The sequence below is a fragment of the Mangifera indica genome, chromosome 1 (genome assembly GCF_011075055.1).
Source record: "Mangifera indica cultivar Alphonso chromosome 1, CATAS_Mindica_2.1, whole genome shotgun sequence".
Lineage (NCBI taxonomy): Eukaryota > Viridiplantae > Streptophyta > Magnoliopsida > Sapindales > Anacardiaceae > Mangifera > Mangifera indica.
The window spans coordinates 25,408,676-25,435,717 of record NC_058137.1 but is presented as its reverse complement, the minus strand read 5'-3'; the positions used below and the strand labels follow the sequence as shown (position 1 = coordinate 25,435,717).

The window sequence follows — 27,042 nt, the reverse complement described above, 5'->3', positions numbered from 1 at the left end:
CAAATTTTTATGTTGACTAAGTTAAACCTGATTTTTTGTCCATTTGAATTTTCAAACGATTATTTCTTATTTAATCAATTCTAAAACAATTGGTTTTTGACCAGTTTGAAATTTAAACGATTCTTTCTTATTCAATCTAGTCTAAAGGGATTGGCTTTTTGCGAACAATTCTTTCTAATTTAATCTGATCTAGAGTGATTTAATTCTAAAAATAGTTTTCAAGAAAATTAAAATCATTTCAATTGATAAGTTTCGATTCAATCAATCGATCTGATCTAATTTTCAAAACTAAGGTTTTCTAAACAAACTCAACCACACTCCAAACCTAACTGAACTTTAATCTCAAATATTAGATTTAGATGCCACCCATTTGGCAACCTAAAATATAATAAAACATTACATGAAATGGGAAAGTCTACATCAACAAGACCCACAAACTCCGAGCCTCCCTTACAAAATTATTAAGCTCCCTCACCATTAAAGCTCATTTATTTATAAACAAACTGTAGTACCTAACCGCAGTGTGGAACTATGTTCAAACATGATCCACGTTTTTGTTCCATAAAGCCTACAAGACTTATTCCCACCCAGGTAAAGTGCGATCTCAAGCTGATGCCTATCAATTTTTTAAAATTTAAAGTTTCACTTATAAACTAATTTTTGATAAAATTTTCAATTAAGATTAAAAATAAAATCGTTATTTTGATAATAATATTAAAAGAATATATAATTTATTATATTTTCATCTTTAAATTTAAAAAACTAATAATTTCATCTCAGATTAAAGTTTTTTATTTTTGAAAAATTACATTCTCCCTCCCCTCAAAACCTAGTGTTTTCTTTCCTCTCCTCTTTGACAACGTTTCCGACCACTGGAGACCTCTACAAAATTCTCTAACTCATCTCTGACCACCACCTTCATTTGGATTTATCAAAAAATCCAAATAAAAGTGGTGCTCGGAGATGGCTTAGAGAGTTTTATGGAAGTCGCCTAGAGATGGGAGAAAAGAAAACCCTAGGTTTTGGAGAGAAAATTTTGATTTTTTAAAACTAAAAAACTTTAACTAAAGGTGAAATTATTAATTTTTAAAACTTAGGGATGAAAAATAATTAAAAATATAATAAATTATATATATTTAATATTATTATCAAAATAACTATTTTATTTTTAATTTTAATTAAAAATTTTAATAGAATTTAATTTATGAATGAAACTTTGAATTTTTAAAAGTTAATAAATTTTAATTTGTGATATATTATACTTTAGTGAAAATAAGTTTTTGACCCTTTATAAATAAGGTCAATGGAAGTGGAGAGGGACACCCTTCTTCACCATAAATTATAAGTCATAAAGAGAAAACATCAGCATAACAAAATGCGTTAGCTTTTTAAGAGTTCAATTTTGAAAAGGTCAAATACATAAGAATGGAGACACAAAAAGATGCACACACACTTTAGGGAACATGTAATGTAAGTATTCAGCAATAAATTCAGCAATTTATGACACACAAGTTCGGTTACTTGTCAATGTCAGATAAGACCAGGATGCCCAACTTTCATAAAAGCACAAGAAATTATGCATCTTTCTTAAGTTCACATCAAATGGTCTAAATCAGAGGAATGCATTTAATCCAGTGTGATAAACACAATACCTTGAGTAAGCCATTGGGCTCTAAGGCTAAAGCTGGGGATGCACATATAGCCCCATAAGGTCTTTTTGATTCCCTCTTTTTCTTAAGCATATTGTCACGGGCCTCACAGCTCGCGGTTGGTGAGCATGACGCGGACTTTGGCATAAACAATGTATGGATGGGCTAATGAATTAGCGCGTATAGGTGTGTTGTTGCTTGTTAGGGGTATTCTAGCCACGGGGCTTGAGCAATGGAGCCGAGGTTTTGGGGGGAGGCAATATTGAAAAGGGATTAGGTTATTCATGCATAAGCTAATCAAGAGTCAGAATTACTTTTTTGATGAGTCTAAACAAGATGAAACTAATAAATCTAACTCATAATATAGGTGTATGCAAGACTAATTCTTATGAAAATAGTATTAAGGATGTCATACAAACAGATCAAAAGATTAGCTCGTGACAATATTCACCAATATCTCTGTATCCGCAAATACTTGAGCAGCACCGAACCCAGCCTACAAATGAGCAAAAATTTGGTTAAAACGAAAATAAGAATCAGAACTACACTTACCGGCAATACAATCAGGTCAAATGAAAGTTTAGCAGCCTCATCAAGAAGCACATCTGCCACTAATTTAGCTGTTCGAGAAGCAAGAATTTCCAGTTTGTCCCCAACTGAGGCACCTATCAAATTTGCTTTTTCAAAATTTCAAGTATGCGTATGAAAGATCGAACTTCAATGCAAAAACATTCTAGATCAACCTCCATCTGTCATACAGGTAGAATGGTAATGGCTGTTCGGAAATTTAATATAACTACTTTCTCATTGGTTCAGTCCCAGCAGGACTACAGTTTACTTAAAGTTTCACCAGAGAATTAACTACATATTTATCTGTTCCCTGGAATCCGTTTCCCCGGTTGATCCAGGTTCAACCTGTCAACCAACCCCAATGGAAAGAAAAGTACTTGTTTCGAAGTACATGGAAATACTAAATAGTAAAATCTACTTTGGCTTAAAAGAAAATGAAAAAAAAAAACCTCCAGTGTTTTTAAAAGATTCCGTTGGCATTTCTAGTACAAAATATGAGAATTAAATCTCACATCAGAAAGTATGATCTTCTAATATAATATTAATATAGTTTTGAATTCTACAATCTCAATAACTTACTGTTTATATCATTTGGACAATTATCTGAACTCAGCCAGTTTCATTTCATTATCATGTTTAGTTAGCTTTTCACTTACCGTGAATATGTAATCAAAGCTTTATTTGTTTGTAGAGTTCATGGATCAGCTGTTGCAGAGATGCCACTCATAGCTACATGCAGCAATTACCGATGCCACTAATAGCTACATGCAGCAATTACTGCAATGAGGGAATGTGCAGATTTCTTGTGGCTGCCATAGAAGAGGTATAATTACTGCAAAATTCTATGCCTAAGTTTTCCCTCTGTATGTAATTGGCTGTGTTTTTTATCTTATTCCCCTATTGAAACAGAGATTTTTCAAGATCTCTAATGTGTAGTTTTTTCCCTTGATTTGAAGGTTGTTCATTCAGCTTTCGCATCACATTGAGATGCTTTAATTTTCTTGAAAGCAGCCTCCCTGTCTGATTTACAATTTTTTTCTTCTTTTCCTTGATGGCGGTTGTACATGTTACTATCATTCAAGGTGGAAATGCTTGTCATTATCAGCAATTCCCAATTTAGTTGACAGATGGACCAAGGGATTCGGCTTTGTGCCAGTGGAGCCAGAGGAGACGAAAGCTCTAAAGAAAATTAACTTGATGGTCTTTCCTGTAATGATTCTTCTTAAAAAACCCTTGTATGGAGATCAAAAAGCAGATGGACAATCTGGTGAGTTTTTAAGCCCATTTGAAGAGAACACGGATTCTTCTTCACGACAGTTTCAGTTTTCTGGAGAAATAACTTGTAACTTATCCATCATGGAAGATGGATATGAAGAAAAATCCATGGCAGGATTATTCAAAGTTGTCCTGGGAAGAAAAGGGCCTGGAGAAAACAAGGTTAATTGAAATGAAACCCCATGTATGGATGACAAGGCACAAGTTTATCTGAACCAACAACCAGAAGAAAAGCCTTTGAGTTGGATGAGAAGTAGAAATGAATGTAAATATATATTTAGTTTGCTCAATCTTGGTCAGCAAAACCTTGATAAGCATATATGTGAACTGAAAAATTACAAAACAAAAAAGATAAAAATGTATTTAGAGCAAGCCTTTTCATTTATTCATAGTAGGAAGAATGTATTCCATTTCGATTCTTAATTTATTTGATTTAATTAATAAAATATTTCAATAAAATTGGGTTATTATTAATATAAAAAATAATTTCATCTCTATTTTATTTTTATTAAATTTTTAAGATAAAAAAGTTTTCGCATTCAATTAAACTAATTTTAATTTTCATATTAAGACAACAATTTTTTTTATTTTATATTAAAATGGTCTTTTCAACATACCTCCATCAACTCCTATATACCACCAACCTTCTATCAGCCACAACCAAAAATTATAAGGGTTATCGAAAGAAATCAAATATATAATCCTAAAGAAGATCAGATTGACATGACACGAGAACAATCCTAAAACTTTTCCGTCACACTCTTCGATTCAAACCCTATTATTGGATTTCATGCAATTTTTTTATTCTCCTTAATTTAGATTGGGTTAACATATTTATAAGTATTTAATTAAATAATATTATTAATATATAAAAAATAATATATTATCTAATCTAAGTTAATGGTTTTTTTTTTTTGGGGTAATACTCAAATTAAAATATTATTATTAATTAAGAAAATTAAAAAAGGAAACTTAATTATGTGATAAATAAAAAAATTTATTACATTAAAAAAAAATAATTATAGGAATTTTTGACTTAAAAATCACTTTGATTTGATTTTGCTTCTCTTACACTCCACGGTCTCTGTACTGTAATGAATGGAAGCTTAAAACTCACTAACGAACTAAACCACCACCCACCACTCCTAACACAATGCCTTCTTCTCCCAAATTATTTCACGCGCGTGCCCCTTCCTCTTCCAAATCCACCTTCCTCATCTTCTTTTGCCTCATCGTTGGCATCGCCGGCTTTATCTTCGGCATCTCCGCCATCCTCGCCGTCTCTCGCGGCTGCAGCAACTCCCCTCTGAGATCCGTCAAAGTCCGCTGGACCACTAGTGCTAATAACGATGGTTTAGCTTCTGAATCCAAGAGGCATAAAGTCATGGGCTTTGTTGGGATCCAGACCGGGTTCGGGTCTACGGGTCGGAGGAGATCTTTGAGAAAGACGTGGATGCCGTCCGATCGTCAAGGCCTTCAACGGTACGGATTCTTTTTCTAGGTTTATTATTCAATGTTTTTCATCGCGTTAGGTGTAAAATTATTGAATTTGATAATTTTGCTGAGAAATTTTTTTTTTTTTGGTCTAAGATGAAGTTAATTAGGGTAAGTCATGAATTAAATCAGTAAGAATTTTTAAGTAAAATTGTGGAAATGTGTTTTAAAGTTGGAATTATGGAGAAAATAGGCTTAAGAAACTGGAATTGTGTTAGGGAGATTGATTTGAAGCAATTGTGTTCTGAAATGAGTAGGTGATTTAGAAATGAGGTCGTGCTTATGCTAGTAGAACTTTTACTGAGCTAAGTGGACTGTAGCATTGGTTGATGTTCCCACATTACCGACCTAGTTGATTATTTATTTATTTACTGTTTAGTGTTTCTTAGCTACAATGTTAATTCTTGATTCTTTAAAATTTTTGGCTTTCAAGATCTTATATGTCATATTCTAGTAAAATTTGGTGATTATGTGTTCTTGCATTTTTTCCTCTTGTTTCTAATCTACTAATTAATTGTTGTACTCATGTTAAAATTTTCTGCTAGTCATTATCTGTTCACTGTTTAGCATATTTTTCACTAGTAGCATTTTCTCAAAATCATGTTGTATCTTTGTAACATGCTTTGCAGCTTGGAAGAAGCCACTGGTTTGGCTTTTAGGTTTGTCATCGGTAGAACCAGTGATGATTCAAAGATGTCAGCTCTCAAAAAGGAGGTTGCAGAATATGATGATTTCCTTCTATTAGATATTCAGGAGGAGTACAGTAATCTCCCATACAAAACGTTAGTGTTGGTGATAATTTTATAGTTATCTTTTATAAGAGTAATAAAAAAAAATCGTTCACAATTGGATTCTTTGGGGCAGATTGGCATTCTTTAGAGCAGCATATGCACTCTTTGATTCTGATTTTTATGTCAAAGCTGATGATGACATATATTTGCGGCCAGGTGACTAGATTTAACAAAAGTTATTGATACTTAGTAGGAAATCATGTTTCTTTTCTAATTTCTTATATTTCATATTCATAGATCGCTTGTCGTTGCTCTTAGCAAAAGACCGCACTCACTCTCAGACTTATCTGGGATGCATGAAAAAGGGTCCTGTTTTTACTGATCCGAAGCTCAAATGGTTTGTCCTAATCTTTTGCTTTATGGTCATTGATTTATGTAAATATTTGTTGACTGCTTTCTTTCCTGGATTTTTGGTGATTACTGCTTTACTTGAGTCAAATGTCATGCTGTGTTTGATAATAAAATGATGAAAAAGAGACAGAGAGCCACTTTTAGGTTAATGTTCATTAATCAGAAAGGAACAAGCGAACCGGAAGGAATTGGATGAGAAAAGTAGTATCCTTAAATTAGGCTCTGCTTTAGTGATCAAGAAGGAATGGATGACAAAAGGATTACAGACTAACCATAGTTTAGAAACAAAATAAACATTGTCCAACTATATTCCTGGACATATTTTATGAATGATCCAAATGCAATTCATAAATTTTAAGGCATTTCTTTTTGAACCTCTTGTTATAGCTTTGGGTTTACAACAAGCGCCAGTATGTAACTGGTGGAGGCTTAATGGTCAATGGTTTGAAAAATTTGTGCCAAATTTATGTACTGACTAAATGATCAGATCTACTTAATTCATGCAGGTATGAACCACTGTCATATTTGATTGGGAAGGAATACTTTCTTCATGCATATGGACCTATATATGCTCTTTCTGCAGATGTTGTTGCGAATTTGGTTGCTCTCAGGAATGACAGGCATGTCTGTTCTTTCAACAACTCATTCAGTGCATTGATTATTATTTAGTGTTTTTTTTTCTCTCATTTATTTTTATGTTGCTCAAATATTAATTATCATGAAAACTTTTCAGTTACACCAGAAATATGAGTGTTTGATGAGTTACTGATGGATTTGTTCATAATTGATCCGCTATCTGATAATACCCCAAAAGAACACAATTTATTTATCTGGATGAACTTTTGAAGACTCTGTGCATTCTTGTAAAAAAAAATGTCTTTTTTTCCTCTTTCTGAATGTAACCATTTACGCATGCTGACTTTCTTGTTCATGACAAAATATCATATGTATAGGAAGTATTTTTATAATGTTAGCAGTATTATTTTTGGTTTTTCCCTTGCGCATAATGTTTTTATAATTTGTTTGAAATTACAGTTTCCGGATGTTCAGCAATGAAGATGTTACAATTGGTTCATGGATGCTTTCAATGAATGTCAATCATGAAGATAACAGGCAACTTTGTGCAGCAGACTGTACACCAACATCTATTGCTGTCTGGGATATTCCCAAATGTTCAGGTTGGTAATTTTAGCTACCAAATGATAAAGGTGAAACGGTAACTGGTATTAAGTTCTAAGATCAATTATTTTTTATCAGTTTCTTTTTTATGTCATTTTAGGTGCTCAATTTTATCTTGACCTCTGTACTGGAATATGAAATCCCTCAAACTTTTTTATTGATGTACAGAGTCAAGAGTGTGTATAGTTAAATCAGAATGTGTTTGGTTTTAAATTTCTCTGAAGGCGAAAGCATAGCAAGTAGTTGATTGCATCTTATGGCTAGTGGAGTAAACGTTATTACTTCACACTAAAGTGCATATATATAATGCTTTCAAGCACAAAATAAACTAGGGCCAAACATGATTATAAATATTTAGTTAGGTATATCATTTTTGGATGTCTTTAAATGTCTTTACATTTTTTTATCATTCCATAAGAAACAAATAGAAATGGATTATTTACATCAATAGTGAAATGACTTCAGTGTGATGCTATCGGTAATATAGTTGACTCAATTCAAACATGTGAAAATTCAACGTGGTGATTTGGTTTCTGTAGAATTTCTAAGTACTTTAATGTAACATTAAAAATACATTTTTTGTGCATTTCTGTAGAAATATGTTTGTACTGAATTCTCATTTAATTGTGATGTGCATATACATACATACATAAATATATATATATATACACACACACACACACACACACACGCATATGCATATACATATACATATATATACATTTTACTTTTATTGTCCAGGGCTCTGCAATCCAGAAAAGAGATTATTGGAACTTCATCAGCAAGACAGCTGCTCAAAAAGCCCTACTTTGCCATCGGATGACGAGTAGCAAATTTTATTTGATGCTACCCAGTTTTCTTATGAAGGAGAGGTGCTTACTTGAATACCTCATCTTCAAGGTGGTTGTGCTACTACCAGATCCCTCCTTAGCCATTCCTTTCCAATTTATGATCTTCAGTTCCCACCACTCGGGTTGTCATGCAACATATTGATTTTCTGTGATAAGAGTTCAACCGGCGGGAATTCTCCTTACTATATTCATTTGAGGATTGGTTAACTTTTGTTGAGGTATAACTTTTGTTTGTTAGAATACAGAGAAGTGAAGATTGGTGTTGAGGTATAACTTTTGTTTATTAGAAATTTAGAATACAGAGGAGTGAAGATTGCTTACTTTGCATTGTAAGGGTGTTGAGGAATTGGAAGTTCATCACTTTCCCCACTTTGTTGTAAAATGCTATATTCTGAGATTCTGTTTTCTTTCATTGACATGGAGCCAAACAAGTGCATGAAACTAGTTTAATGATCTATCTGGCGTTAATGATGTATTTAATCTAATTAATTAGTTCAAATTAATGAAAAATGGCTTCTTGCAAGCATCCAAAGATGTATGAATTCCATTTTATTGACATTAAAATTATAACTTAGTGGGGAGAAACAATGGGCTTAAAGCTTATAAACTTTAACCAAATCTTCTAGAATGTTGCCACCTCACTTCATATTGAAAAAAGTGAGTAAGGTTTATTTGTACATATAATTTTATTTATATTTTACTCTTGATCAACTTGAGCGTCAGTAGATGGTTTTGGTTTCAAAATAAATGTAAGGTCACATCTGTAATGACAGGGCAGCCTAAACTTCCATCGTTTTAGTAGAGATTTGGTCTTAAAATTGGAGCATTGAGTTAAATCCAGATGAAGCTCATTAGTTTCCTGATGCTAGGATTTTAGTATGTTTAATGCTCACCATGTGATTTGCCTGTTGGCATCTCAACTTTCTGTCTTAATACAGACTAAATGGACTCAATTTGGTCCAAAACAAAATCTAAAGAAAAAAATTTTATATTGCCAAATGTTGGACAAATGCAAAGGCCAATCCCGTTTGGCCATCAAAAGATAAAATCCCATGTCATTTATTTTCCTTTCTGAATTTTATGTTAAGAAATATGAATACCCCATGTTGTGCTTTCACATTTACTAGGCGTATCTTATGCATGTGGTTTGACATGCTTATAGATTCAAATTGCTCTGCTGCTACCCAACCAACACTCACTCAATCCAAGCTAGATTTCTTTTAAAAACTCCAAGACTTTGAATTGAATTTTGTCTCTTAGATTGGATCCACACTGGATATTTAGATCTAAGTTTCCTTGTGATATCATTTAAGTTCATATTTTTTTCCTAAAAACACTTTTTTTTTTTTTTAAGACTTGTACATAGTAAGAAAAACAAATTCATACAGTTATAGTAAATCCTTTTATCATAACTAATTTAACTAAGTGTATATTGTTTACTTTGACTTTAAATGTTACAATTAGTATCAGAGATACAATAACAAATGTGATAAACTATAATTATACAAGGTCCATCAGGCGGAAAGTTTGTCATATCTCACATTTGCATGATGAATGAGTTTAAGATTCAAGTTATAGTACTTCGGTCATGCCCAAGTACAAAACATTACGAGTTTGTGCCAAAAGAGAATGATGTCTACTTTGTTGGGTTTAAAATTTGTTGACAAAGTGAGCAATACCTTAATAAGATAGACCACAGATATGATATATACGAATAGATATTAAGGTTGAGTAGCATGTTTGCAATTAATAAAGAACTCTACATATTTGTTAGATCTTTTGTGTTTAAAATGCTCTCAAAGAAACATTAGGATTATTTAGGGATTTGTTGAAGATTCTCTGCATGATATTTATAAATTAAAAGAAAATTAAAGTAAATGGTAAATTTGTTTCATCTAAGATTAAATTAATCAAAAATGGAAGAAGATTGATTTCATGGTGATTTTGTTACCAATAAATTGGAAACTCATTTACAGAATTACACCTATTTATAAATTTATTTATACAATTTTATACGATAACAAATAATTACGTGATTTTAAAGTGAAAAATAAATAAAAATCAGATCACATGATATTACACCAATGTGTATAAATAAATTAACAAGGTATATTTTTACACATGAGTTTTATTCAATTTAAAATTGGGATGATGAGAAATTAGTCCTCCCATTCTTCATAACTACATAAAAATCATTAGGGTTTGTGAAGGACTCAATCATTTGATGATCCCATGCTTCATTTTTTAGGCCCAAAAATAAAAGCTTCTGTCATAGTGGAATTTATGCAATATTCTCCAATATTTCTTGCCTTAATTTGTAACATTTTCAATGCCAAAATTCTCTACTTTAAACTTTGTCTTTAGCCTTGAGGCTAAACATCAACATTCTTTCAATGTACTTTAATTTGACTTGTGGGAAAATACATACTTCAAACCTTCAAAAGTTTATTATGAATCCCTTAATCTTAATTAATTAATTAATTAATAGCCCACAGATTAATCAAAAACCACCGATTAAAATAAATTTTAGATAAGGGACTTTGCAATTTCCAATGATCTGACCCTCCATGTGCGAGACATGAACAGCGCCAGCTACAAAAACCTTAGAATGTCTCAAACTTTGGAATCCCCCATGGTACGGACACACAAATTTTAAGGTAATTTTTTAAATTTCTGTCCCAATAATCATCATGGCTTCAGTGCTTCCTATCTTCAGCACATGATCGAAACAAAAGAAATAATCTTATAGAGATTTGACTGCTGTAATTTGTCGGATAATAACTTGTTGTTTTCTGCATTTATCTTGATGGGGTTCATGGCACCGATTGAAGAGCAGATTAACTGCAGAAAGTTTTGCGCATTTTAATGCAACTATTTTGAGTGAATCAAAAAGAAAAGACGGATATGGAAACTGGGGATTTGGCAGAGGCAAAAGGGAAGCCAGTGGAGTGCTAAAATATTATCAAAGTATGATCGCCATCGCCATCATCATCATCAGCGAAGCTTGGCCATTGGTTCATGGCGTTTAACTGAAAGTAAGTGGATTTTTTTGTGGGTAAATGTTGGTGGTGATGGTTAAGGAAGAGAAAGAGAGAGGGGTTTTGTCATGAAGCTGAAAGAGAAATATGTGATGGCCACATGGCCATGCAATAGAAGCCATGATTTTAGGGGAGATTTATGCAGTGAGAAATCGTTTTCTGAAAGCTTTTGGCTAAAAAATATTCTTGTTTTCTGTCTATTAATGCACATCACATATTTCACAAGGTTTCGCACATAAACACTCCTCAGCTTTAGTGGAATTAAATGGCAAAAACGTGGATTATCATGTTTGAGAGTATAGGTCAAGTCCTTCAATAACTTTCAAGATCAAACTTTTTACTTATCTATTTTAATAGTTTTGAACTCAGTTATTGAATTTTACAATACTCATATAATAGTATATCATTAGAATATTTAACTACTAAATCTGTAATACATAATCAGATGATGAAACTCATGAGAGTGCCCAATTGGGCAATTAGAACTGCATGCGTATAGCATTGCTCTAATTAGAATGGTGGCAGTGTTTCTTTCAAAAACCTGTGGGCTCGTTAAACATCAGGGGTGTCCAGGGAACATGCATGTTTCAGTTTCTCATCATCATCTCTTCTTCTTCTTCTAAATCCTATCCATATCTTCCATCATCTCATTACCTCATCACTCCATGCCGTTCTAACAGTCAATATTTCTCATCCTTCTTCTGCGACTGCCAGTTCTGTGCCCTGATGCCTTGTCTTCTTTTTGACCGCAGAGCACAATGCCCAAATTTCAGAAGAAGATGAGCAGCATGACTATGAAATTTCCATGCAGTTTAAATGAAGGAAATAATAATGTTAATCTGAAATCACATTTATGAGTACTAATTTGTGATTTACTTTAAATTAAAGCAAGAATTCTTAAACAAAATGGGCCACAAAATAACAGTGTTTAGTGATTGAAAGTATTGGGATTCAGTTTCTTTTTCATTGAAAAAGTGAAGCATTTGAGCAATGAAAGTCACATGCGATGGGACTTGAGCCTTCGAAGTACTAGATTTTAAAATGTGTTCATCATTTCCATCATCTTCTTCAATTTCTAATTATATCTCGATTAACTCCAAGCCCTAATGAATGGAGTGGAAAGTTTTTTTTTTAATTTTTTCTATCATTTGAAAAATGAAAAACGAGGGGGGGATATTTGAGATGCCATGTGGGTAAACCAAGAAAAGTTTGGAATAAAACTTAGCATGTCTGGATATGAGGAACCTCAAAGGGAAAAGAAAAGTACAGATAGGAAAAGTTTCAGGAAAATTTTGAGACAGAAATAATCATAGGTGATGTCAGATCAAAATTTTTTGAAGATTTCATCAGTTTATGGGTTGGATTACACATGTCTCTCCAAGAAAGCAAGAAAACGCCCTCTCTTTTAGCCTTCTATGTCCCATTGCCCATCTTCCAAAACACAGCTTGTATTGACCCCATTCCTGTTTTCATTTGGCCACACCCTGTCTACTCTACTTTACCTACAACTACAATTCCCAATATATATCTGTGTGTATATGGACACACACATATCACCAAAGGATCACAAGAAAATGAGCTTTTCGATTGCACTAGACGATCATCATGTCATTACACTTCAAATATGATATTAAAATTAAGAGGTTTGATTATTGGTCAGTCAATCTAATCACTTGGTTCAATTGGCGGTCGAGTACAAATTGATAGGGTTTCTTGCCTTGAACTTTGATCCATCACTTAAAGCTCATCATGAAACAATTTTCCCTTATGCAAATTTGATATATATATATATATATATATATATATATATATATATATATAAAATTTATAATACACAATTAAATATATAAATAATACGTCATTATATAATTAAATATTTTTTAATTAAAAATCAAATATAATTTTATTATATGATAATATATTATCTATAATTAAAAAGTATATACACATAACATTCTTAAAAAACTTTTAACAATCTAATGCAGGAAAAATAACCATTCTAACACCACACTACCATTAAGAAAGTCACCTTATGTTAATGTTATAAATTGGTGTGAAATTTTAATCTTTTTAACTAACACAATACGGTACGAATAAAATTGATTAGGTTTATGATTTTCAATGCAAAAAGTAATTCGGGTTGGCCCTTAAAAAATGGGGTCCGATTAGGATTGATATGATATTAATCCAAAAATTTTAAACAAAATATTGTATAACATCATAATAGAAAATAAAAACCAATATTCTTTATTTTTTCCATAGGACAAAAAAAGTTTCAATTCACAAAATCAATATTCCTTAATTTGATCAACAAAAAAATCGATATTGCACCATCAAACACAAAATCTGCATTACTTAAATACATTTATTTTAATTTAATAACTTTTTACAAAAAATTTTTTGGGAGACTTGTAAAAAATTATTTGTATTTGTTTTATGTATTATAAATACTACTGATTTAAAATTATTATATGATTTTAATATTTATTATAATTATATTCATCGTATGAATTGAAAATTAAATTTTTTTAAATATTTGACAAGTAGTTATCAATCTCATTGGTTATCGGTTGTATTATTTTGAAATTGAAGTTATTAGTTTATTTGAGTTTTTGATTATGATATTTTGTTTTTTTTTTCTCTCTACAATTGATAATATAAATAGAAAATAAATAAACTATTATATAATGTTTAGTTTGGTTAATCTTTTATTAAAAAAATAAGCTATTATCACAATGATAAATACCCTAAATGATTATTAAATATAAATTATTATAATATTTGATTAGATATAAAAAAATTACTAAGATATAATTTTAATTAAATATCTTTAAATATAATTATTTTATAATATTTTTTATATTACTTATGATATTAATTGAAAATAAAAATAATTTTATCTTAAAAAATTAATAAGTAAAGATATAATAATAATAAAATCAAGATTGCTTTGGTAATCTATTAACAATAAAACTGTATATAACTTAATACACAAACAACGATTTGTCACTATTGTTTTATCTTTAATTTTTTACTATTTAATTATATAATAATACATCGTTATTTGTGCATACAATACTACTCATCTATTAATACTAAAGGTAGAAATGGTAATCAAATTATATTTTATATTATCTATCACATCACATATGAAAATAAAAAATTATTAAAATCTTTTATTACTGACAAACTAAATAAAGTAATGTTATTAATTAAGAAATGTTATTAATAAAAAAATAGATTATCAGAGTAATATTTGAATATAGTGAACCAAACATCTCTTTAGTATTAATTTAAAATAAAATAATTTTGTTTTAAAAGAGTGTCATTTCATGTCAAAATATCATTTTTTGTATTTTTATATAATAAATCATGTTATTTCTTACAATTTGACAAAATATATTGTTTTATAATAAATTATATTGTTACATATATTTTTAATATGACTTTACTTATTATACAATTTGAATTAATTCAAATCGAATTAAAACAATATAAAAATATTTGATTTGATTTAAAATTACAAAATTTAGATATAATTTTATTTTAAATTAAATTAAAGTTTAAAGTGTTGAATTCAAAATTTAAATTACTATAATATAAATAATTTAATTATACAAATTATCGTGTCTACTTTAAAGAATATATATGAATAAGGTTCTATGCCTTGAACTTCGAAACACTGCATGCAACAAACAGAGGAATTATTATATACATATATATAGAGTATATTCTGAGAGGGTCCACCACGCAAATTCCATAAAATTCTGCTAGAAGACAAGAGATGATACATGTATATGCAGCTACTGCTTTCGTAGTCTGCGAAAGGAGCACCTTGGATTCCACTGTAAGAGTGATGAGCTTCATTCATGGCAGCTCAGTATTTTGTCCTCACCATCACTCCTATTTTGTTTTCATCGATTACAGTTCTCTTATCTTCTTCTGAATAATTACTCTTCTGTTGATCTCTTTAGTTATAATTTGCAGATAAGGGACCTCCTCTCCCATGAAAGCTCTGGTTTAATTTTGATGAGTCAGGTAGAAAGAATAAACTGGCAATAAAAGTTGCGTTGCATTTTCTTCTCTCTCATGTATTATGGGTACGAGAAATAATGGGTGGCCGAGTGTAGTGAGTAACAGGAAATTAAAGGCACGTGATGCCCATTTGTAAGAGCTCAGAAACTATCATATTGGTGACTTTTGGTTATTTCCTGCTCAGATTCAATCATTGTTTCGTTTTATATATTATTAATAAGAATTATTCCACGTATACAAATGGTAGAGTCACTCCGCATATGGTATGAGAGCCCTGAGCCACTCAGGGATGCTACACACGGTATTCAAATGGTAGAACAACTCCATGTATGATGTCAAAGCCACGCGACGATGTTACAAATGGTAGTTTAGAATATGCAAAGATACTTAATTGAATTATCAAGTTGTGGTATCCAGTGTGCGTGGATGTCTGTCCCACATCGCTAAATCAGATTATTAGAACAGAAATGTTATAATATTCTATCAATATCGTGGAAAATCCATGAGACGTGCGGTTTTACTTGCTGCCAATATAGCAGTCCATATCTGGGAGAGGCTACTGCAGAAAGAATCAAGGGTAACTGTAATTTTGAGAAGATCTTGAACGGTGTTGTCTGGCGGTTGAGGTGAAGCGCGTTGATAGTTAAAAGAAGCATGGAATTCCAGCGATAACTCGTTGCTGAGAATAAAAACTCCATTGATGGTTCAAGTTTCAACCACCCAGAGAAATATAAAAATAAATAGAGCATCCAACTGAAGGAAGGATTAGGTTTTAGTTGCAGCTTATTTTTTCACTAATTAATTAGCTAACAGAAACCACATCTTTAGTAGTGGTTGGTTGGAGCACATTTAAATTAGGGTTCGTGTTAATTATATGCTGATTACCTCATTAAGAAGTAATTAAAAATGATTAGTGTATAACCGACCAAAAAGAGAAGAGAATAAGAGAGACGGCGTTTTAATTAATTATCTTTCCGGTCCGGGTGATCATGTTGACGGCGTTTGATTTCTCCGTTTAACGCTTAGCTGGAAGCCACTGTCACTCCTCGGGTTCCCTCTGACTGGGCCAGCTGGCAGGCTATTGTCTGCTGCACATCGTGTCTGGAGAATCTGTGAATTTACATATCCACCCTTGTTGCCGATGTTATTTGCCAATATGCCTTTTTCTGCATGTTTTTTTTTTGAACTGAATTGACATATAGTTCGGCTAAAGTTTGAATTGACTTTCGTATTCATGAATAAAAAATTTTACACTTTCCCCTTAAAATAATATAAAAAATATGCTTAAATGTGTTACTCAAAATGCCCAATAATAAACAAAGATCAGTTGGCAAAAAGGAGGGGCAGTTATGTAAATTTATCATGGAAATCGGTCGTTCGAATTGATGGGCTCTGCAACATCCTGTAATAGTTTTGGCTTGCGTAAGAAAGTGAAAAATCTAGAAAGTACAGGAATCTAGGATTATAGGTATCAGAAATTGAACGAAAAATTAATTATTTTATTAGGGAAATACTCCCATGCATTCACTCACACCATTTTTAGGTATTATTTTTTAAAATATAATAATTTTTTAATTTTTTAATTTTTTAATAAATAATAATTTTACCTTTAATTTTAATTAAATTTTAACAAAAATTTCATAATCATTTGCCTTAAAAATAATATCTTTTTAAATATTTGTGACGTAACCATTTCCTTATGATGTTAAGTATGATTATAATGTATTAATATTATTATCAACACTCTTAATTATTAGAATAAATTTCATTAATTTCTCGTGAATAAAATAATTAAATTATTTGATTTTTTGGTTGAAACTTGTGGTCTTTAACGTAATGCAATCAATAATTAAACTATAGTAGATTTTATTTTTATTTTTATTTTAGTAAATTAATTAATAAGTTGTTGATTTAATTTTAGTAAATTAATTAGTAATGCAATCAAGCATATAAGAGAATGAGATATTTTAAATTAATCTTTATTATTACAATTTCATTAACTTGTTTTAACTTATGATTAAATGTTAATCACATGTAACGAAGGTAAATAATGAAATCAGAGAAAGAATATTTATATAGAATTAGTAAATAAATAAAATTATGTATACAAAAAAATTGTATAAATTTAACTGTAAAAATTAATGTGACAGTTTTGTGATTGAAAAATGTTATTATTTATATATATTTTTAGTTTAAAATCATTTAATTAGATATTATTATCTTTATTTTACATATAAGTTTATATATATAGTATTAGTTCGAGATAGACCTAACAAACCAGGTGCATGGGTTGGGTGCAAATTGGCTAAAAACGTACACAAGTCAAAATAGGTCGATTTATATGAGTAATTATTTCTAAAACTTATATCCAACCTTATGGGTATAGGTCGACTTATGAATTATCTACTAATATTAATTTATCATTTTTTTTTATGTTTTTATTATTTTAATATACTTATTTTGTAATTTTTAATATTCATTCTCTTCAAATACTTCATAAAAATTATAAGTATTCTATGTAGAAATAAAAATTTATCTCAAATTATAATTATTAAATTAAATAAATTAAAATTTTAATTTTGATTATCATTAAAAAAAACTTAAATTTATTTTTTTTAATCATTAAAACTACCTCCTAAGATATTTACATAGTATTGCTCCTTCTATTTTGCCTAAGTATAGTCCGAGAGAAGTGAAAGAAAGAGCAAAAGAGAGGTGACTCGTGAAGCAGCAGGTGAAAGAGTGAAAAAGGAAAAATAAAAAGAAGAATTAAAAAATAAATAAATAAAAGGTCTCTCTCTTTTTTTAATCTCCTGTAAACACTAAAACCCTCATACTCTTCAATCGCTACCATTTTGCCCCTCACGTTCGTTCAGTCATTCTTTGCTTCCTCCTTTTATATATCACGAGATCCCCATCTCTTCTTCTCTTTCCCCCATCTCATGCCTTCTTCTTCTAATCCTCCTCCTCCTCTTCAATGCCTGCCTTTTTCACTTCCTGTTAGTTCCATTCACATACATTGCTATTTCTAATAATCCCACCTCACAATTTCACTGCCCATCTCCCCATTTTGTTTTCTTCGCTAATTTGATTCTTTTTTACAATTAGGATGTCGCATTCCGGGAAAAACATCACCCCTGGCTTAGGGTTTGGTAATCTTTCCATTCATGACTCCAGTTGCGAAATGAACAAGCCCGATTTCCGAGAACTCGATCTCGGTTCACCTGTCTCGCCTCTTCGGACTCGAACCACTGGACTCTCCACTACCACAACAACCACCAGCTCCAGTTCTAGCTCTTCCGGATCCGTCTCCGGCCAAAACAGGTCCAACCCAGTTGCCAAGAGGCCTGAATCTAGTCCGAACAGCCACTCCGGTGAACTCTCCGGTTCATGTGAAACGAGCCCAACCGCTGCTAACCGTAATTTGAAGGCGTGTCATAGTAGATCCGATTCCGGATCCGCGCACCCGTTAATCTACTCGGGTCAGCACCAGAGCCAGAGTTCTGTCAACTCACCGCCCATCAATGTACTTCCCAGTGGCAACATCTGTCCATTGGGAAAAACATTGAAAACGGGAATGGGTCTAACGGCAAACCGGAACACTAGAACTGACACGCTTCGATCTGGCTCGGGTCATTATGGACACGGGAGCATAATGCGTGGCGGGAGTAACAACGTTTCAACTGTTTCGTCTTGTAGAAGCGGAGGAGGTGTGGTGATGGGCCCGGAAAATGCGGCCGGTGGTAAGATTCATAGAGGCGGAGCTTGCGGAGGAGATGCCGAGGAGCTAAAGAGAACAGGAAATGATTTGTATAGGAAGGGATGTTTTGCTGATGCTTTGACTATGTATGATAGGGCGATAGCTTTAGCGCCGGGAAACGCAGCGTATCATAGTAATAGGGCGGCAGCGCTTACAGGGTTGAGGAGGTTTTGGGAGGCTGTAAAGGAATGCGAGGAGGCTGTGAGATTGGATCCTAATTATTGGAGGGCTCATCAGCGTTTGGCATCTTTGCTTATAAGGTGAGCGAGTGAGTGAAGTTTGAGTTTTTGTTGGGGTTTTTTGGGTCATTATTTTGATCTATATAGGCCAAGTTTTGGTCAGTCTTTGTGTTTCTTGTGAGTGTAGGTGATATTTGATGTACATTTGTGACGCTGGTTTAATTTGTCTGGTCAACCTGACTGGATTAATTGAGTTTCGTGTTTTGGGTTTTGTTATACGTTGTATGGAGAATGTTTGCTTGATTACTGGTGGGTTTATGTGAGTTCTAGTGGTGTTTTGAGCTGCGTTAGTGAGAAATATATTGGTTTTGAGGAGATGTTAGTAAGTTAATGAAGCTGTCTTTTATGGTTGTATTGATATTCGTAATGCTTAAACTTTTTATGAGAATGTTTTTTGCTGTTTGATGGTGATTATACTGATTATGAATTGCCTAAATCATGGTGATTTTGTGGTGTGATGGGTGCTCAAATGTGTGCTCTGGTTATGGAGATGGTTATACTTTCCTAGGTTGTTGATGCATTGGTGGGTGATGTTATTGATTTTGTACTGATTCTATTAATGTGTTTCTTAATTTTGAATGTCTTGGTTTTATTGGCTAGTGAATGTGCAATTGTTGAAATTGGTTATTTATTGGATTGTTAGATCTTGTTGATGTGTTGACATTAACTATAGACAGTTCCTTTTTTCTCTTTTACTGCTTATCTTTTCTATCTGAGTTCAATTTGTTTTAGATTTATTTGGTTACTAAAATTGTATTTCTCTGAATGCTTAAATGTCTTGGTTTCTCATATTATTTTTTCCTGATTTCTTTGGTTTCATTTTCTTTGTGACTTAACTTCTGTTTTGTTGATTCTCCTTCTGCCTACTGATCATAGCATTTTTATTGCTTTCAATTATTAAAAGTATTGTTGGCAATGTAATATCACTCTGTAAATTGCATGTGTTTCAGTTTTTTGACTACTTTTACATGTGGTTTAGATTCTGGATGCCAGCCTTTTGCATGTTTATATCATTTTGAATAGTCGAAATCCATTTAAGATTTTGGCCACGCCATTAAATGAATTTTGATACAGGTTAGGACAGGTTGAGAAGGCCAGGAGCCATCTTTATTTGCCTGGGCTGCGGCCTGATCAAAATGAGTTGCACAAGTTGCAGGCAGTAGAGAAGCATCTTAGCAAATGCACAGATGCTCGAAGAGTTTGTGATTGGAAGATTGTGCTAAGGGAAGGTGAAGCAGCCATTGCTGCCGGAGCTGACTTTTCTCCTCAGGTAAGTGCCTATCTGATGCTTCTGAAATGAATATGGTGAATATTGGAAAGTAATAGATGGCTTAACTGGTTCAAATTGAAATTACAGCTCCTTATGTCTAGAGCAGAAGCCCTCTTGAAACTCCACCAACTTGAAGATGCTGAATCAAGCTTATCAAGCATTCCCAAGTTGGAGCCACCTACTGTCTCTTGCTCACAGACTCAGATTTTTGGAATGCTCTCTGAAGCATATACCTTTTTTGTCCAGGCTCAGATTGAAATGGCATTTGGAAGGTGAGTTCTAACTGCTACACTTCATCAGAAATAAGATGCCAAAGGGGAGAGTGAGAACAGATAATGGATGTCTTGCAGGTTTGAGAATGCAGTTACAGCTGCTGAGAAAGCTGGGAAAATTGATCCCCGGAATGTTGAAGTTGCGGTACTGCTTAACAATGTCAAGCTTGTGGCAAGAGCTCGTACCCGTGGCAACGATCTCTTTAAATCTGAAAGGTTCACTGAAGCCTGTGCAGCTTATGATGAAGGCCTCAAGTTAGATCCATCAAACTCTGTTCTCTATTGCAACAGAGCAGCTTGTTGGTTCATGCTGGGGCTTTGGGACCGATCTGTTGAAGACTGCAACCAAGCATTGCTTATTCAACCCAATTATACAAAAGCCCTTCTTCGGAGAGCTGCCTCAAACAACAAGGTATGGTGTCTGATAAGACTTGTATTACTCGCTTGAGTGCTTGTAGTTATATGCAGTGATAATTGGTAAATTGCAGTTAGAAAGGTGGGCTGATGCCGTCAGAGATTATGAGGTCTTGAGAAGGGAACTTCCAGATGACAACAAAGTTGCTGAGTCCCTATTTCATGCGCAAGTTGCACTGAAGAAATCTCGCGGTGAAGAAGTTTACAATATGAAATTTGGTGGTGAAGTAGAGGAAGTTTCAGGTCTAGAGCAGTTCAGAGCTGCAGTATCTTCACCTGGTAAGCTTTCCTCCTGCTTTTTGAAATTTCAAATTGTGTTGTTATAGAATCCTTATAATTGTATTTAAAATATTACAGGCGTATCTATAGTCCATTTTAAATCAGCATCTAACTCACAATGCGAACAAATATCTCCATTTATGGATACATTATGCAGCCGCTATCCTTCGATAAATTTTCTTAAGGTAATTGAGTTGCTTCATATTCACGCCCTTGATATATTACTTGTTTATAGGAGAACGAAAGAAAGAAAGTGGATTTCTTATATAAATCTTGTCTTGTGTGATTAAAAGGTGGATATTGATGAGAGTCCAGCAGTTGCAAATGCTGAGAATGTGAGGATAGTACCAACATTCAAGATATACAAAAATTGTAGCCGGGTGAAGGAAATTGTCTGCCCAAGTCGTGAGATGTTGGAACACTCGGTGAGGCATTACAGCTTTTAGAACTCAAGATAATATTGTACTTATGTCATTTTTAGATTTCTTCTTGCTGCCCAAACTCCTGATTCGATGGGAATACACTGCCACTGCCGTCCCATTCCGTCCTCCCATCATAAAACTATTAAGTCAATTACTAGATAGCTGTGACATAAATCAGAACCACATAATAATTTCATCAGCCAATGGAACCCAGAGAGGTAGCGTAGCCCCTTTTGCGGTTTTATTTATTCATTCATTTCTCATTGTCCTGTGGTTCCATTTTCTTCCTGCCCATCTCCTTTTTGTCATTTTCCCTTTCTTTTTGGAACTCCTTTTCCATTTTCTTTGTAGGCCAGGCTGGTTCTTGTATCCCCACCTCCGTTAAAAAAGAAAATTCAGAGGTATGTACAATTTGATAAAATCCGGTCCTTTAACCACAATTAGAGAGAGAGAACTAGCAGGCTCTTAGATGAGAGGATCTGTACATGTATATATGTGATGATATATACAACACTTTGGGAGCCCTGGGGGAGATTGGATGTCTGGTGTGTACTTAATTTACTGGGTTAGTGATAAGAAAGGATGAAGAATGTGTTGTTATCAATATTGTTGTTTGTTCCCCCAATCATTTCATCAATAAAGGAAAGGAGCCCATTTTTTTTCCTAATGTCTTCTATGCCCTCTCTTCACATTTATTCATTCATTTTCCGTCCATATTATTGATAATGTCACTGATCCATTTATGAAAGAGAAAATGAGATCAAGGGAAATCTGACTTGTCTTGAAAGAAAAGTTTGGTTTAGTTATTGAGGAGTGGACAGAGTAGTTGACACAATTCATTGCTCAAACAGGTCTGGCCTTAATTCACGAACCCACATTTTTTATAATAAATTTTAAGGGCAATTAATGTGGTCAAATAAATATATGCATAAAAACAGAAGTGGGTTTTGGTTTTTTTCGTTTAAAGGTGCCTTAATTTTGGGGCATTGTTTTTAGCGAGTGAGTTGAATTTTAGGGTTTCATTTTTCTAATATAATCTCCCCAATCCAATCACATGTGGGCATTTAATTGACCCGCACTTACACGGCGCACCTAACCCGCTGAAAGCCTCTACTGGTCGGCGCTAGTTTGCGCCTAATGCTGACAGTAACCGTCCCTTTTTTGGTGGGTCCACGCTCAGCATTGGCCACGTGTTGTACCGTTGCATTCAATGATATCAGTATTATCTCCGTGTCAGAGTCCTTTTCTGTAGTTTTCGCTGACGTTGAGGGGCATTGTCGGCATTCAATGAAAAGCTCTTCAATTCATAAAAGACGGATTCTTCTATCTAATTAACATGATATTTTATTGCCTCGATTTTCTCATTATTTAATTTTAATTAAATAAATAAGCTAAATTAACCAAAAATGTTAAAAAAAGAACAGAGAGTTGCATCAAAAATGGAAAAAAGTTTGACACAGAAAGTGTGAAGCGTGTAATCCACGCGCCTCCACAGACATGGACGGAGGTTGGGGCTGGGAATTAGCTAATAAGGGGAAGACATGAAGGTAAAGATAAAGAAGCAAAAAAATTCAGAAACCGAAACCAAAAGGAAGTCATGATGACTGAATCGTACTAGTACACAGTCAACGTTTATAATGAATAGCCGTTGTGGATCAGTTTTCTAGTGTCGTTTTGCATCGGTAGGATCATGCCTTTCGGGCAAATGTTTGGCTTTTTGTAAATTTTTTCTTGGACCACTTGTTTTTTTTTTTTTTTTTGTTGTCTATAAAACCTGGTTTGAAATGGTTAATTAAATTTATAATTATTGTATTAAATAAATTAAAATAATATTTGATTAAAGAAGTAAAAAATTATTTTTATAATTTATTTTTATATTATTATTATTATTAATAATATAATAAATAATATAAAAGATAATCTGATTATTAGTTTTATTCAAAATATTAAAAGATAAACAAATAACATAAAGAATGTATTAAAATAATTATATTTAAATACATTTACACATGATAATGTCTTAGTATTATTTATTATATTTAATCAAATATAATAATTATATACTAATTTTTATCAAATATAATAATATTTTATATTGAATAATTTTTTTATTAATCTTTCTTATAATAATATTTTATTTTTTATAATAACATATTATTTTAACCAAAATATTCTAAAAATTTAACTTTAATATATTATCAATAGACCCAAACTTATGGCATCACACCTGAAAACTCTTTTCCTTGCCACTCAAATTTCAATCTATCAAGGACAATACTTTTCTGTAAAATCAACTATTTAATATTTTATTATAGTTAATCTAAAATTTAAAAAATCTCTAAAATTATTTAAAACCCTATTTGAAATCTTTGGTATTTTTAAGGGCATTTTTCTCGTATCATTTGTGGAATTATTTAATTGGTAGAATAACGATATTTTTTGCATAATTGTTGATAATTCAATGGTTTTCTAATGACCATAGGAAAAATTTTCCATGGAATTACATAACACTTGAAATTAGACAATGTTATAATGGGATAAACCTTGTTAAATGGAAATGAATGAACAATAATAGGCAAAGCCAGATTATTGATCCGATTTTGTAGGTATTATTTTTTTTTTTAATAACCGAAGATTTCACCTATATTTATTGGACATAAATTCGGAGCACAATGACTAGACCTTTCACAAGCGTAGATTTATCTTAAAAGTTATAATATTTCGTCAATTTTGCTAAAATGCACTGCTCCCACAGACCTGAATTTTTATCCGAGCTTTTGCATTTCTCTCACCATCTGATCGATAATAAACACAAGCAGCACTACATGCTTATAAAGGAAAAGAATTTGTAGGACGTTGATGTAAGAGAAAGAGAGAGCAGTGTTTGCTGATTCAAACTTTAGATGGCCAGTGAAGCGACAAACTTTTGGTAAAAATTAAGAAATTCACCACAAAGGATCGAGAAATAGTTGCTGCATTGTTAGACTTACTTAAGCATCACACAGTCTCACAGCCCCACAATAACATAGAAAGTGTGAAGTGCTTAACAGAAGATCCTTTGAAGTGAATCAATGAGCTCAATTTCAAGACCTCTATGCAAAAAATGAATTACATTCTTGGATGTGTTTATGAAATGAAAACTTAAGTTAGCATGCTAGCATCAGAGCAGGATAAAGTGAAACTGAATTTATAAGCACGTGTGTATTCGATCAATACCACATACAATGACCCGTGCGTTTTTCAAACACAGATTCCTCCATACTTAAACCATTACATGTAGTGAGCAATGCCATTGTTTGAGGTTGGAGATCTGTAGGAAATCCAGGAAATGGGCTTGTCTTGACATCAAAACCTTGCAAATTCTCACCAGCACTTGCTGGGACTGCTGAAACCTGGAATGACAGGGAAATTGAATGAAAAATGAAATAGAAGTAAAAAATTTTATTACCTGAAAGGTCTCATGGTTACACTGTGTAATTTTGCAACCAGATATTGTTAGTTTGTCAATCAGACATAAGACATGATAAGGAATGAAAGGTAACATTGAGATGCTTGAGCGAGTAATTGCTGCAGCCAGCATAAAGGCCCTACTTCGATTTGATCAGGTGGCACAACACATTCAGAACCATGCAATTGAATTTTTCCCTTAATTAAAAGCTTGTCACTCCCAGCTCCGTTCACACAAGCTCCACAGTCATTCAGAAATCGAGCAAGATCGATAACTCTGGTTCCTGTAGTGAAAATTTAAGGAATAATTCAAGAATAATTCAATTTATTCCAACAGATAAGGCAACACTATACGCCCATCCATTTTCCACACAGCCTAGAAGTAAAAACACAGTGAGAAGTCTTAATCATACCTTGCCAACATTTGAAAGTATGGTCACTCCATCAGCCATAGATGCTGCCATCATAAGAGTTTCAGTTGCCCCAACACTTCCATAATCAAGGTGGAAATTTCCCCCAATCAATCCTCTGCCATTTGCAGCACGTACCAGCACTTCCCCATCCCTGTAATGTTGAACAATGTTTCACTTAGAGTCAACTCTTCACATAACTGCAAATAATAATTCATCACATTTATTTTACATTTTGATTATCAGTCATAGAAAGTGAATGCACTTGCAATTTTTTTCTTTTCTGGCTAGATTCACTTTTTCTTTCCTGTAAGCATACATTATTAAACACACTTCAAGTTATACCAAATTCATCAAATTAACATCTTCATCTACATATTACTTTCCACATTCCCAAACTCATAACTAGACAAGAATTTCGGCAAATTAACAAGCTTTTCTACAGAGTCACCTGCAAATCAGCTTTAAAAAGAAGTTTCCTCAACAAAATCATAAACAACAATAATCATGAATATGATGCACTAAATAAGAGGGAAAAGTAAACATCACAAATTAATAACTACGAAAATAAAACCTCTTTAAAACCATAACATCTGAACCCATGTAGCGCGACTATAAAAACAAAGAATGTATGATCTTCAACAAAATGCAAATAAAAATCAAATAAATCAGTTTTAAGGGAAAAAAAAATAGAATCCAATAAAAACTACTTACCTCAACTCAACCACAGCCCCAAGAGCTCTCAACCCACGAACGTACAAGTCCACAGGCCTCTCCTCAATATCACACCCACCAGGCAAACCCACCACAGCTTCACCAAAGCAAGCCAGCAGCGGACCGATCACAAAAAACCCACCACGAATCTTCCACATTTCCTCCAAAGATGGCTCAACACACCTAACACCATCACTGTTAACCAAAATTCGCTTCCTTGTAACGTCAACCTGGGTCTTGACACCCAATAATTTCAAAACTGAAAGCATGGATTGAATGTCGGCTTAGTCGGTGGGAACATTGTCAAGAAGTGAAGAGTTGGAGCATAAGAGAGTAGCAGCGAGAAGAGAAAGAGGAATTTTTGGAGCCGGATATGGAGACGTGGCCAGAGAGAGATGTAGGTCCAGTTATGGAGAGAGTTTGGGGAAGTCAGGTGTAGGTGTGGGTGTGGGAAAGAGAGGAATAGAGAGAGTGTGTGTAGGGTTTAAGGGGGTTTAGATGAGGAAGAGAGATCAGCATTTTGCAGACATGGAGGAGGAAGCAGTAGACGTACAGGCGCAAGGAAAGGTTTTTAAAATAAAG

The 27,042-nt window shown here is 32.9% G+C and overlaps 2 protein-coding genes and 1 pseudogene across 2 annotated transcripts; 2 read left to right on the top strand and 1 right to left on the bottom strand.

Annotated features, from left to right (window-relative positions):
* The first annotated feature begins 4,537 nt into the window (after positions 1-4,537).
* On the top strand, positions 4,538-8,572 carry LOC123209128 (probable beta-1,3-galactosyltransferase 14). Its single transcript, XM_044626920.1, has 7 exons — positions 4,538-4,976; positions 5,618-5,770; positions 5,853-5,935; positions 6,017-6,116; positions 6,637-6,750; positions 7,166-7,308; positions 8,051-8,572. The coding sequence occupies exons 1-7, from the start codon at positions 4,648-4,650 to the stop codon at positions 8,137-8,139; spliced, it is 1,011 nt and encodes a 336-aa protein (XP_044482855.1). The 5' UTR covers positions 4,538-4,647; the 3' UTR covers positions 8,140-8,572.
* A 9,492-nt stretch (positions 8,573-18,064) lies between these two features.
* LOC123228419 (TPR repeat-containing thioredoxin TTL1-like) lies at positions 18,065-22,556 on the top strand. The gene is made up of 7 exons (XM_044653846.1): positions 18,065-19,253; positions 20,307-20,502; positions 20,590-20,774; positions 20,853-21,186; positions 21,263-21,467; positions 21,546-21,652; positions 21,761-22,556. The coding sequence occupies exons 1-7, from the start codon at positions 18,343-18,345 to the stop codon at positions 21,911-21,913; spliced, it is 2,091 nt and encodes a 696-aa protein (XP_044509781.1). The 5' UTR covers positions 18,065-18,342; the 3' UTR covers positions 21,914-22,556.
* Positions 22,557-24,800: 2,244 nt separating this feature from the next.
* LOC123226323 lies at positions 24,801-26,871 on the bottom strand (annotated as a pseudogene).
* Positions 26,872-27,042: the final 171 nt, after the last annotated feature.

Bases quoted from the DNA above. Each gene is read 5' to 3' on its own strand.
- LOC123209128 (XM_044626920.1), top strand. From the start codon at position 4,648: ATGCCTTCTTCTCCCAAATTATTTCACGCGCGTGCCCCTTCCTCTTCC. The intron at 5,936-6,016 runs GTGACTAGATTT...TCATATTCATAG, and splicing joins TGACATATATTTGCGGCCAG to ATCGCTTGTCGTTGCTCTTA. The intron at 7,309-8,050 runs GTTGGTAATTTT...TTTATTGTCCAG, and splicing joins GGATATTCCCAAATGTTCAG to GGCTCTGCAATCCAGAAAAG.
- LOC123228419 (XM_044653846.1), top strand. From the start codon at position 18,343: ATGTCGCATTCCGGGAAAAACATCACCCCTGGCTTAGGGTTTGGTAAT. The intron at 19,254-20,306 runs GTGAGCGAGTGA...ATTTTGATACAG, and splicing joins TTGGCATCTTTGCTTATAAG to GTTAGGACAGGTTGAGAAGG. The intron at 21,468-21,545 runs GTAAGCTTTCCT...AAAATATTACAG, and splicing joins AGCTGCAGTATCTTCACCTG to GCGTATCTATAGTCCATTTT.